Consider the following 12,948-nt stretch of genomic DNA (forward strand, 5'->3'; position numbering starts at 1 on the left):
CATCCTAAAACCTCTTTTTTTGCATTTAATTTAAAACAAAAGTACTATAATTTGTTAAAAACATGAGCAAAAATAACAGTGACAATCCAGAAACTCTTACCTTGAGATGAAGACAAGATGAAAACTTCACACATGGGATCAGCTGCTTTCTAAAACTGAATCGAATGCTTTAAAAACAAAAACTAAAGTGATGAATTTCAGGCTCAATTCCACCTGCTGAAATCTGGGGGAAAAACAAACTATTATTAACCAGCAACATTTTTTAAATAATCAGTTAAGATGCTGAAATCATCAAACTTAAAGACAGCATTTTCACCAGTTAAAAAACTTTAATTTAGTCGTCATAAAACACATTGCTTTACAACCGATTTTCACAATCAAAAGTATGGAAATAAGGCAGACTCATCCTGGAATGACAGAAAATAAAAATAAGAAAAGACAGACTGACCCCCACTGAAACTATTACAAATATTAACTTCATCCTAAAATTCTCTGATCACGACTGAAACCTCAAATCAGCCCCGATATGTGCCGTCGGCTTCTTCATCAGACTCCCCCTGCAGAGATCTGGCAGTTTTAAGGGTTTCTGCAATTTTTATTTTCTCAATTTATAAGCATGTATGTAAAGTGCAGACACTCTCAAAAAGTGATTAAATACAAAAGAAGTTATTGCATTTCAAAATGATCATCAAACGGACACCACAGACTCCACTACGTTGAGTGTTTTGGCTGTTTGTGATGTAAAGAAGCTTCACATTCATTCAATAATAAACTTATTTAACTGATATCAGTAACATGAGATGCTCAACAACTAGACTTAACATGAACATTATTCATCGTAAACTACACAGTATAACCCTGCTGATGTTCTGCGAAAAACAAGCATCTCCGAAACTTTAAATAAGCTCAAGAAATGTTTTTTTCTAGTGTTGTGACGATGCGTTTTTGTGCAAAAAAGACAAACTTTTGAAGATGCAAACGTGATTTGTCTAACTCTAAATTTTAAAATGTCCCCAATAATTTACACTGGAATTACATCACAAAGGGATCTTTTCACTGCCAGCATGGAGAGGAGGAAAATTAACTGATATAGCTGCAACAATTAACCGATTAATTACTAAGTCGACTGAAAATTAATAGGCAACTATTTGATCACAGAATAATTGATTTTATCATCTTTCAAGTAAAAAAAGTTAAATATTTCCTGGTTTCATACACTGGAAATATGAGAATTTCATGCTTTTCTTTATCAAATATAAAAAGAAACTGAATAACTTGGGGATTTTTAGACTGTGGCGGATAAAACAAACCATATGAAGTCGTCGCCTTGGGCTCTGGGGTGTTACACAGGGCATGTTTCACTATTTATTGACATTTTATTGAGAAATGATGAATTAAGAAAACAGCAGACTGATAATGAAAATTGTTTGCTGCAGCCTCTGTAAATCATAGAGAAATTGGAGAAATCAAAAGCATTGATTAGATTTTCAGAGGACGGCAGCATGAGACCAGAGTCTTTCTCAAATGTTGGTAAACTGTTTATACAAAATGACTTGCAAAACCTACATTTTGACTTAAATTTGCATTATTTATCAACCTGCAATACCAGTTAACCTGTCACTTTCATTCTCCTCTGTGAAAGAAGTAATGTGACCAACATGCACCGACTCTAAAGACTTTAAAAAACATATTTTCTCAATCAGCTTCTCACAATGAAAGATGACATCCAATATAAACACACTATTTTCTGCCAAAGTTAAAAGTTCTGCTTGTTAAGCTCTTAATTAATAATACCCAAAATTTGACTCTGTTGCTTATTTAGCCATAAATATTTAAAGAAATACTTTTATTTTTATTTTAAATAATGTTTTTAGGGGCTTTGAAGGCAGGCTTATTCCCAAATAAATGCATTTTGTCTAACACAAACAGAGCTTCAATTATTTATCGATCAACAGAAAATGTATCTGCAACAAGTTTGATAATCAATTAATTGCTAAAGCAATTTTTCCTGACAAAGATTTGGGGGTTCCAGCTTCTCAAATGTGAAAGGTGAATATTTTCTGGTTTTCTTCATCTGCTGTGATATTAAAGTGAATATGTGATGGGGCTGAAAAATGTAAGACATTTGAAGATGTCACATTGGACTCTGGAAACTTGTGACATTTTTTTTTTTACAATTTTGCAAAATTTAGAACATATGAGTCGATGCACGTGGATCTCAACATGGTGGGGGTCGATTTGACGGATAGCGGCTAACAGTGCTAACTCCTTAAAGCTAGTAATTGCAACAGTGCTAACAGAGCTAACTGTGTTGACAATGCTGCGTTATATGCAGTTACAGCTGTACGACCGCAGTGCGAAGTGGCGGCGATGAGCTGGCCAGTGTGAATCACACATGCACTAACATGCACGTGCAGCTGGACCGGCTTACCACAACAAACCACAAACCACAGACCTTAAAACTCATACCAGTAAAATAATTTAACTTCAATCATCTTTTGTGATAACAAAAAATGCCAAATTTCTGCAGGGATTCTGATGAACTGGCACATAGAGGGGCTCTGTCTGTCCTCAAACATGACCGAGTGTAAAGAGACACAGTGGGGTGGGGGGGTGGGGGGTTCCCTTTTGTCCATACATACAGCGTCCCCATAAAAAATAAAACAGTCATGCAGCTGCTGGTCTGCATGCGACCCAACCCGTTCTCTCCAAAACATCACGTCGGGTTTGTTCTCCTCATACAGACTTTAAAATCAACTGACGTGTTGTAAAACCGTTTGATTTATACATAAAACAGAGACTCCTCAGACAGTCTGTAGCCTCTTGAGTCAGAACAGCTCATCCATGTCCAAAAACAACAAAAAAAAATTGTATTTGTGAGTCAGCAGTTCCATCTCACACAAGAGATCATGACGTTGGTGGAAAGGAAGTTACTCTGTACAGTACATACATATACATACACGAGCTCTGCTGTGAGCAGGCACAGTGATACGCTCACTATATCCACCTGTCCTGATGGGCGACGGAGCAGCCTGCTGACGTTTTAACGCTTCAATCGGTTCCTCTTTTAATGGTGCAGAGACGGGGGGGACGTCAGGGCTGCATGAGTGCTGCGAAGACTCTGCTGCACTCCTGAGAGAGGCGCCCCGATTTCCTGTGTATGATTATTGCTCAGGTATGATTAAGGAGTAAACCAACTACAAAAAAAAAAAAGTTTTGTTCAAAATTCTTCTCACTCGTCCTGTAACATGTCTGCTCTCCTGAGCCGATGGTCCCGAAACTTTTTTTTTTATCCAGCTGATGCCCTCAGCAAGGCAAACCACTCAGACCTCCACCTCTGAATAATAACGCTCTATACAATCACTTAAGACGACTCTACACACACCGTTTCCTCCAACCTCTATTTATAATTACTCAGAAATTAACGCGTTCAGAAACGAAACAGAAAATTAAAGTGACAGTTCATGTTGTGACGCATCAAGGCGGCTTGTGTCTTCTCTGTATGAGGAGTTTGACCGGACTAGTTTGTGGACATTTGTGTATGGGTTTTAAAGGAGAGACACGCTTCCTATCAGAGCAAAAAGACTTCTTGCTGATTTCCCCAAAGTCACGAGCCACAGCAAAAAAATGTTGCGAGCATGTGGCTGGTTATTCGGGCTGATGTCTCATTCAGCTTCATCGTTGGCTGCGACAAAAAAACTCTCCGATTGTAAGAAAATAAGTTGGGAACGTTTACTACAAACTGCAACGTCCTCATGGCGCCGTCTGTTCTGGTTTCGACTTGCGAGTATGGCACTTGAAAATCAGCTCAAAATTAATTGGGAAGAGATTTACACTGTACAATTATACAAAAAAGAGCTTTCTCAATATCATCAAATCTCACTGTGCAACTGCCATCTAGTGAAAACGTCACTGTAATCATATCTGGGTTCTTTGACTTTGGACAAGCACGATGATGCAACACTGAAAACTCCACGGTGATCGAAGTAAACTAAAGGGTCCACGCGTCTGGTCTCTCTGATAAAAAAAGATTTCTGGTGGAATATATGGACACATACAGTAGCTGTAAGATGTTTCGGGAAAAAAAACATCCTCCTCGGACGTCACTGCAGCCACTCTGATTCCCCTACACCATTCATCCTGTTTCAAGCTCGAGTCATAGGACGTCCCCACAACGAGCCCCAGTCTGCTCACAGAGGTCCATCCGCAGACACAAGCAATAAGACATTTAGATCCACAATGTTTGAAGTCTGTGTCTCCGTGTTTTCGCCCTGTACACCCGTTTTAAACCCGTCCATAGCTCTAATGGTGGTGACCGACAGACAGCACCAGAGGAATGAGGCATCCCAGCACCAGAGCTCCCACCTCCACCTTGCTCAGTCCTTTTCCTCCGTTCCCTCCTGAAGGAGCGTGGCTGTGTCCCCCACCGCCGACCTCGGGGAGGACGTGTACGGTGGCCACGTAGAGGAAGGTGCCGGCAGAGAAGAGCATGGCGACGCCGGTGGCGTTGATGTCTGACAGGGCCTCTTTGCTGCTCTGAAGGGGAACAAAACAAAACAAGTGTGAGGCTAAATGTCTGAATTAAAGTATATTTCTGCAAAATTGTTTTAGAATATTTCGTTATATAAAAACATGTTGTGAATTTTGGAAATGATTACATCTTTTTTCAACTTTTTTAAAAAAAATAAATGGGTGGGAAAACTGAAAAAAGGGGGGGTAAGTAAATAAAAATTATAAAAGAAATTAACGGTAAAAAAATAAGTTGAGAGGCAAACAAATAAACTGCGTTCCCTTGACAACAGTATTGGATCAATACATACACACGTAGACGATGGGCGGCTACTAGTTACACTACAATCCATTTGTGGTACTTGTTCACACAAAGTCAGGTCTGATTCGTGAAACATAAACATTAACATATATCCACTTTGTCCAGTTTTCAGTAAAAGTATCACTCAGGGTTCTAATTTTAATCAATACTAGAATCAGAAATACTTTATTGATCTCCATGGGGAAATTGTGGAATTAAAATTAGAATCAGATCAAAATTAAAAGTCATTCTCTCTTAATACTACAGTATATATTACATCAATCTATTCGTCAACACTGGGTATTTTATTTTTCAGCCATTTCTTGGTTAGGGATTTCTTACAGGCCATCAATAATATTCTTAACAGTTTTTTTATCCATTTTTCACAATTCGAGTTCCTCGAGTCTAACCACATGCATCAGTTCAAAGCTGAAAGTAATTTTGGTTGAAAAAAAAAGTTTACAGGATGCTATGAATTTTAGTCCAAAAAAGAACCATAGAGGGAAACTTCAAAAAGATATGGAAGTGATTTAACATTTTAACTTTTTGACTTTCTCTGGAGTTATTCAAAATGTTTGGATCACACAAGTCAAACAATCCCATAAGGTCATCACTGGAGTCTAATTCTACAAATAGTATAATATAAACAATATTAGTGTAGACTAATTTTTTTCTGAAAATGTGAAGGAACATCAGGTTTACACAGAATCAACAGACAAGAAGAACAAAAAAAAATGCAGCATTCAAATGTTTATAATTTAGAACTTGAATGTTTCTGCTATGAATGAAGCTTTGAACTAGTCGATAGAGTCCAAATCTAGACGAAATGAAACGATCTATCTTAAACATGTCTGTTAAATGTCTCTTGTAGGTAATCCTAACCAGTCATACTGGTTTTTAAATGAGCTTTTGGCTGAGGCATTATTTAAAACAGGCCTCAGGCCTCCGTTTACTCCTTCAAAGTAAACAGACGAGTGACAGTCATACAGGAAATACACTTCCTGCCTCAAAGGGAGCGTCGTATTTAAACACAGATTTCAAAATTTACCTGACTGAGGCCTAAAAAGGTGAGCATGGCGAGGACAGGAGCTGCCAGGGCAAAGACCAGGAGATGTTTGCGGATGCGGTTCCTCTCGAGACCAGCATGCATCAGGAACGACACCAGGCCGAACGCTGCTGGGGCCTGCAGACGACAGAGGACCGGAGTTCACAAAATATTCACATTTACAATCTGCAGATTATATTACGACTTTTCATTTGTTTCACACAAGGTCAGAAATATTTTAGACCAAGAAATTATTCTCACAAATTTGACACTTGAATGAATGATTATTGATGAAAATGGGAATCGTTCTCTGTGTATGTCTCTGGGAGAAATGGGTATGTAATGTGGAGACCTGACCTTGTCGAGATGGTAACTTGAAGGAAAGTTCTTAACTTTTTGTTTTGTTTACCGACTATATCAGACTGCTACAAGCATTTTATTTTATTTGACTTTTTTTGGTTTATCTCTACCTCTCTGGGAGGTGTCAAAAAAAGGGAAATGTTATACGGACAGATGTTTGCAAGGACAAAAGGCTGATTAGTGACTGCTCACAGCGTTGCATGTATGGCTGGAAGTGCTAAATGTTTATTTTGGCCATTATAAAAATGCGCATTTGTCACAGGCTTCTTGATGTTGTACGACTGAAGATAACATTCAAATAAATTAAAAACTTTTTTTAAAAAAAGAAGAAAAAAGAAAATGATAAACGATTCATCTGTTATCAAATACTTGGCAATTCATTTTTTTTACAAACCAACTTATTGTTGTTTCAGCTCTACTGATGATTTATGAATTTTATTTGTATAAACATATTCGGGATGGGGACGTCATATGTTGCCATATGATGAGGTCCACAGTGAAACATCATGTTGACAATAACAAAGGCAAATTTTCATGATGGCACTGACAAACTTGGACAATTAATCAAACACAACTTTGCCCATGTGGCAGCCTACAGTTCATCTGGCAAATAAATAACTATATTTACTTTTTAAGAATGCAATAAATGCCCCTGGAGTCACCAAAAACATGTGGTCAAACATATTTCACCTCCTCCTACTCCTTTTGGGACATGAAATACTTATGTTTGTTTACTGAATGTGTCCGGCAGCATTCTGATGTTTTCTTTTCTTTTTCTAGTTTAGATTTTATTTTTGTTGTCTTATTCTATTTGCCATGTTTGAAATAAAGATCTAACTAATAACTAATAATAAACTAACATATGGACAATGGGGTTAGGAGTCGATGTCTGACAGGCAATGGCATTGTCTGCCATTGCCTGTCAGACATTGTCAGCCTTAATACAAATCTCATGAAGCTAAACAATAAAAAAGGACGCTGAAACCCAGTAATTTATTGCAGACGACATGAAATCATTATTACCTTATGCAGCATGATAGCTACAAATACAATGAGCTGAACGCTGGTCTGAGAGGTGGATGCAGCAGCTCCTAGTGCCACGCCGTCAGCTGGAGACAGAAGACACAGTTACTGATTTACCGTTAATATTCAGTCATTAATACAACATTAAGGTCTGACTCTAAAAAGAGGTCAACTGTTGCTGCTCAAACCTTCTCAATAATCATCTTTAATTTCCCATATGACAGTAATTATCACGCTCAGTTTAAAATGGGATTCAATACTTGACCAATAAGTAAACTTGGGTGTTGCAGAAAATAACTGTTTCATAAGTAAACATTTACACAATATCACACCTGTGTGTTGTCTGATCACACCTGTACTGTCTATTCTGCAGAAGTAACTTGTGTGGAAAGAAGACCATTTTTTATCGAAACATCTATTTGCAATTTAGTCTTATATATATGATTTTTTTTACATAAACGTCATCATTATGTGGCAAAAAATGATCAAAAACAGACCCACCTGCAGCGTGGACCACCAGACCCAGTGTGGTGGTGATTTTCGAGGAAGTGACCCTTGCTGATTCTGGATCTAAACCAGACAAAAACAAGTTAGAAAAATATTACTTTTATGAAATGTATAAATGCAAAACATAGTGACAATGACACAACGGGATGTCCACCATGAATATGAGCTGTCACATGTTGGCAGACTCTGCAAACAGTTTGCAGAGCATTAGCTGATCAAATAAAGAGCTCTAATTATTTGGTACAAAGCGTGGGTGCATCTGGGAGAACAGAATTTGCAGTCGAGCCATCTGGGGGTGTTTTAGGTCTAATTCAACAAACTGATTTTACTCCAGAGAAGATTAGGATTTGATGAGGCTAATTACAAAGCTGCTGTCACCAAACCCCATTTTCAGAAACTAATTTTCCACATATATAACCCCTTTGAGTGCTTTAAAAACAAGAAGGCAATGAGCAACCTGACCAAAAAATAAAATGTAAAAAAAAGCCCCAGAAAATAGCAAGAAATTAATTAATTGACAAGAAAAACTTGAAAACATGCAAAAAATATATATATATAGAAAAGTAAAGAAAGAAAATAAACAAGAATATAACTTTAAGAAAGAAATAAAAATATATTACATTTAGTTTTTGTAATATAATTTTAAATTGCATAATTATAAGAACTATAAATACAGTTTTCTGGGCATGTTTTTCTATTTTTTAATAACATCTAATAATCTCCCCACTGCTAATTTTTAAGTCATTTTCTTGCCACCTTTTACAAATGTTTTGCAGTTTGCCAGACATTTTTTGCCAGGTTGCTCTTTGCCTTTTTCTCCACATTTTTCAAAACAAATAAAACAATTTTCTCAGGTTCCAGGGGTGTAAACACTTGTGAGAGGCATCTGAAGGCTGCACATTTAGACGGATGCTGATCCAGGTTCTAGGGGGTTAATCTTGCTGTCCTTCATAACACTGACCTTCAGTGCTGTGCACATGAGAGCTGCCTATCTGGTCCACCAGCAGCATGAAGACGAAGCCCAGGACCAGAGACACTCCGATGCAGGCATGAAGCTGCTCGTGACTGTGCTCGTGTTTCCCGCTGGCGCTCAGAGCTGCGTCTGCTTCACCCTTCGCCTCGGACACTTCCACAACGCCGGCTTGGCCGTGGCTGTGGTGTCCACCTGCAGAGACAAGTCAGGAGGGAACAGAAAGAGGCAGATGGACAGTCAAAAAACACCTTAAGACATCTGTCCAGCACAGAGACCTTCACAAACGCACGGAGCATTTCTGTGACACAGAGGAACGTGTTGATGCAAACGTTCACAAAACAAAAACCTGAGTCTGACAAAGTTTGTTACGTAAGAGAAATGGACGTCAACTGGTTGTACTTTACGAATTGCTGAACTTTGCTCTGTTTGTAAAAGATTCCAACTGTTAGAGTCCACACAGGCGAATGTTTACTTACTATAAGTCTTTATGCACAATACTGAATTTTTTCCAGAGTATCTGTGACCTGTTGCATCCCTAGAGGCTCGTGAAGCAGATCAAGAGTCAAAGGCATCAAATGATTGTGCCTTTTCTAGATTATATATTATTTCTAGAATAGAGAGCTGACAGGAAATGAAGACAGACAAACTCAATTACACGGTCAGTGACTTATATCGTCCGTTTAAAGCCCGGTCTAGACAGCAAGCATCTCAGTTGTGTGGGTTTTTTTTCACTTGAGCATCTAAAAGCACAATAAATGTTTTTTATCGAAAAGATAAGAAACACGTGAGAGAAGTGTGTTCTCAAATCTCAGAGAAAACGATGAATGAAGAAAACGTGATTCACTTTTAAGGAAGAACAGCCCTCGTCTACAAGCTGTCAAACTGATAATTTAACAATGATAATTACATAATTTATACAGCACCTTTAAAAAAAACAGTTTACAGAGAGCTTTAACAAAGAAAAGCAGAAGCAAGACACCCAGGAGGCAACATAAGAACAGACACCAAATGCTGACCTAAATCCAGACAAGTATTAAGGTCAAATTAAACAACAAATAAGACGCAAAAACATATCAGAAAGAAGACTGATGACATGTTAAAGAGAGATTAAAAAAAAACAATTCCCTCTCTGAAATTCGGATTACTGGATAAATTACTACTTTTGGCAAGAAAGTGTATCCTGCTTAATGGATCAAAGAAACCCCACCTACTGTTACTCTGTGGCACAAGGAAATATTTTATGTGTTAGAACATGAGACGGTCGGCTCTGAGCTTAAAAGTATGATCAGCTGATTATGAACATTTGGAAGCCACTCGCGCTGCCTCTCTGTAGAGACCGTCGATCTATTATCAAAAGGATTCTCTTTCTCGTCCTGGAAATCCTCATTATGGAATAATTAGACTGGAAACGCACACTAAAGGTGACACAGTAGCAGAGGGACCAGAGTACTGGTCCTCATGCAAGAAACACTATAAAAAACACATTTTCTTTTATTTTTGCTCATATCCAGAATAAGCTTTTATTTTGTTAGTGCCCACTGATTTTGGGATTCACCAATGTTATTTTTGATTTTATTTTTGACTTCAGCAGGAAATACTGTACTTTTTACTTCACTACTATTATTAGATAAATACTTTACAAATGAAGATTCATGCAAACAAACCAAAAATATTAAAATATTCAAGTACAGCTGAAACAATTAGACGAGTAATTAGAAAATTAATTGGCAACAATTTCTTTCATTAAAAGTAATTTTTCATGCAAAAAACAAAAACATGTCATGGTTCCAGCTTCTCAAATATACTGTATGTATGAGGACCTGCTGCTTTTTCTTTTAATTTGTTTAATTATTTTGATTTATTATATTTATCTATTTTTTATTGTATGCATACTTTTATTTTTAATACATCACTACATTTCCCTGAAATTACATTTACTTTGTACATCAGTTTCACTACTGCAGAACTTCTTCTTACAACCTTTTTTGGGTGTGATCTCTCCAGTCTTGTGCATGTGCCAGAGTCTTTGCACACGGCACAAAACCTGCTGCTATGCAGAGTTTAGTGGGCGTTACCTCTGCTAATGAATCAAGTGGGACTGATCATTGAACACACCTGGTTATAGGAAATTAGGATGGTTATGGTGCATCTGGAGTTGACTTATACTTTCTCTTGCCAGATAATTAAGACAAAATGTAAGAGAATTTTGCTACATGAGGCCCAATGTGTGTGTGTGTATGTGTGTATATATATATATATATATATATATAAATAAAAGGAAAATATGTATATGTATTCCTGTTTTTGTGTATGCTGTTCATTGTAATACCTGTTTTTTTAATATGTGAAATATTAATTAAACTGTTGTTTAAAACAACAAAACACACACACACACACACACACTTGATGCTAAAAGCAGCTGGCTCCCATCAAAAAAGTTTGGACACCCCTGGTTTATGGCGAACGTTACCTTCAAGGATTTCTTCATAAAGTGCGTGGACCCCCTCAGGAATGATAACAGCCAGCGCAGTCCCACACAGTAGCCCTGCTCCCAGCACCGTGATCAACTTCAGCTTTTCCTGGAGAAACATACACAAACAAATCTTTAACCCTTTGAGATCGGGATCAACATCAGTCTTCTTGTGCTGCCTTCAGACACCTTTCACAGGCATTTAAAGCTTTGGGACGTGAGCAAATAGGTTTGATCTGTTTGAAGAACATGGGGAAGCAATCTGCAACTTTGCATTAAATGCACTGCAAATTGCCAAAAAAAAGTAAACGGTGATAGTTCAGTTCAGAGCTTTTGTTGTCCCTTAAGGGGAAATCTGATCTGCAGTTGGCAGTACAAACAATTTAAAAATACAACAAACCAGCACATAGAAGATCACAGCCGCACACAACCACACTTGATTAAATGCAACCCAATCAAGAGTAAAATTTGAGGTAAAAGTGTCAATAAAACTCATTTAAAAGTGTCAATAAAAGGAGTAAGCTTGTTTGACCGTTTAAAAAAAGTAATTAAAATATAGAAGTGTCAATAAAAGGGAAAAAAAACAATTATCTAATTATTATTAATAATAATAATAATCTTTTAAAAAGGGGGGGAGTTGTTAGAGAATTATCAAAATATGTTTTCAAAAGAGATATTTATGATTGTTATAACTATACATTTATGATAAGGTTATAGAAATATATAATAATTATTAATATTTAGGATTTTTTTTGTTTTATTTTAGAACTTTTTCCCCCAGTAACTTTCTGTTGTTGTTGTCATTTTGTTTGTTTTGTTTTCTTCTGATTCCAGGTAATTTTCTCTTAACTTTTCTTATGGCCAATTTCTTGCTAATTTTTCTGTCATTTCTAGTTAAAATGCCCATTGCCTTCCTTTCCATATTTTGGAAATAAATCAAGCCAGTTTGCTCAGGTTTCAAAGGGTTAAAACAAATCTGTTTCGCTGTTTTTAAGACGGATAAACACGTTATCTGATAACAGCAGAGTCTACATTGCAATCAGTGCTTCTGATTAAAATGCACTGACAGAGATGAACTTTTACCTCTCTGTAGATTTTGGACATGTGGCCAAAGTTAGACAAACCGTAAACTCTCAAGAAGCAGATTTTGAGAAGTTTGCATGTCACAAACTCACCTCAGAGAAGTTGACTGCTAAAGGAATAGTCCCGGCCACATAACATCCCACCAACATCGCCAGAGACAGCAGGCTGATCGAGCTAAAATCGTCCATGACTGCTGCACTTTTCTCTTCGGCTAATCTTCTGCTAAGCTAAAACATCAACCTCCAACTGGACTTTAACTGGCACTTTTAAGCGTGCTCGTCAGATTAAATCACATGCCCCGGCCTGCAGCTGCTCGTTAACAGTTACGGCTGGTTTAAGACACGTCCCTGTACTGGTACCAGTTCAGCTCGCTGCCAAACATCCACGTTAACTTAACAGAGACGCTAACAGCCTCTGGCCTCGATAACGTTAGCAAAGCTAAGCTAACTAGCTTCGGTAGCTGCCCGGCTCCTAAAATTCACAAATGAGGAATCCTGACATGTTAACGTGTATTTCCAAACATCCGTCGCCCCGCATTGTTTCTTCTAGATTCAGCTGTCGGTTGTAAATATTGCAACTTCCCGACTTGGTGAGCTGAGAGCTACAGAGACAAACTGGCTAAACTGGACATCCTGTTGTTTGGTGCCGCACTGAAGTACTTCCGGGTCACAACACGT

The 12,948-nt window shown here is 37.6% G+C and overlaps 1 protein-coding gene across 2 annotated transcripts; it reads right to left on the bottom strand.

Moving 5' to 3' along the window:
* Positions 1-309: 309 nt before the first annotated feature.
* slc39a9 (solute carrier family 39 member 9) lies at positions 310-12,948 on the bottom strand. Of its 2 annotated transcripts, XM_042500721.2 has the most exons (7): positions 12,364-12,948; positions 11,189-11,297; positions 8,707-8,910; positions 7,740-7,808; positions 7,239-7,324; positions 5,859-5,993; positions 310-4,536 (listed from the first exon to the last, which is right to left on the bottom strand). In XM_042500721.2, the coding sequence occupies exons 1-7, from the start codon at positions 12,457-12,459 to the stop codon at positions 4,303-4,305; spliced, it is 933 nt and encodes a 310-aa protein (XP_042356655.1). In that variant the 5' UTR covers positions 12,460-12,948; the 3' UTR covers positions 310-4,302. The 2 variants fall into 2 exon arrangements, with proteins under 2 accessions (XP_042356655.1, XP_087943687.1); XM_088087561.1 differs by lacking the exons at positions 11,189-11,297; positions 12,364-12,948 and adding an exon at positions 10,699-10,778.

This window comes from Plectropomus leopardus, chromosome 14 (assembly GCF_026936395.1).
Source record: "Plectropomus leopardus strain MGB_pleo_1.0 chromosome 14, ASM2693639v1, whole genome shotgun sequence".
Lineage (NCBI taxonomy): Eukaryota > Metazoa > Chordata > Actinopteri > Perciformes > Serranidae > Plectropomus > Plectropomus leopardus.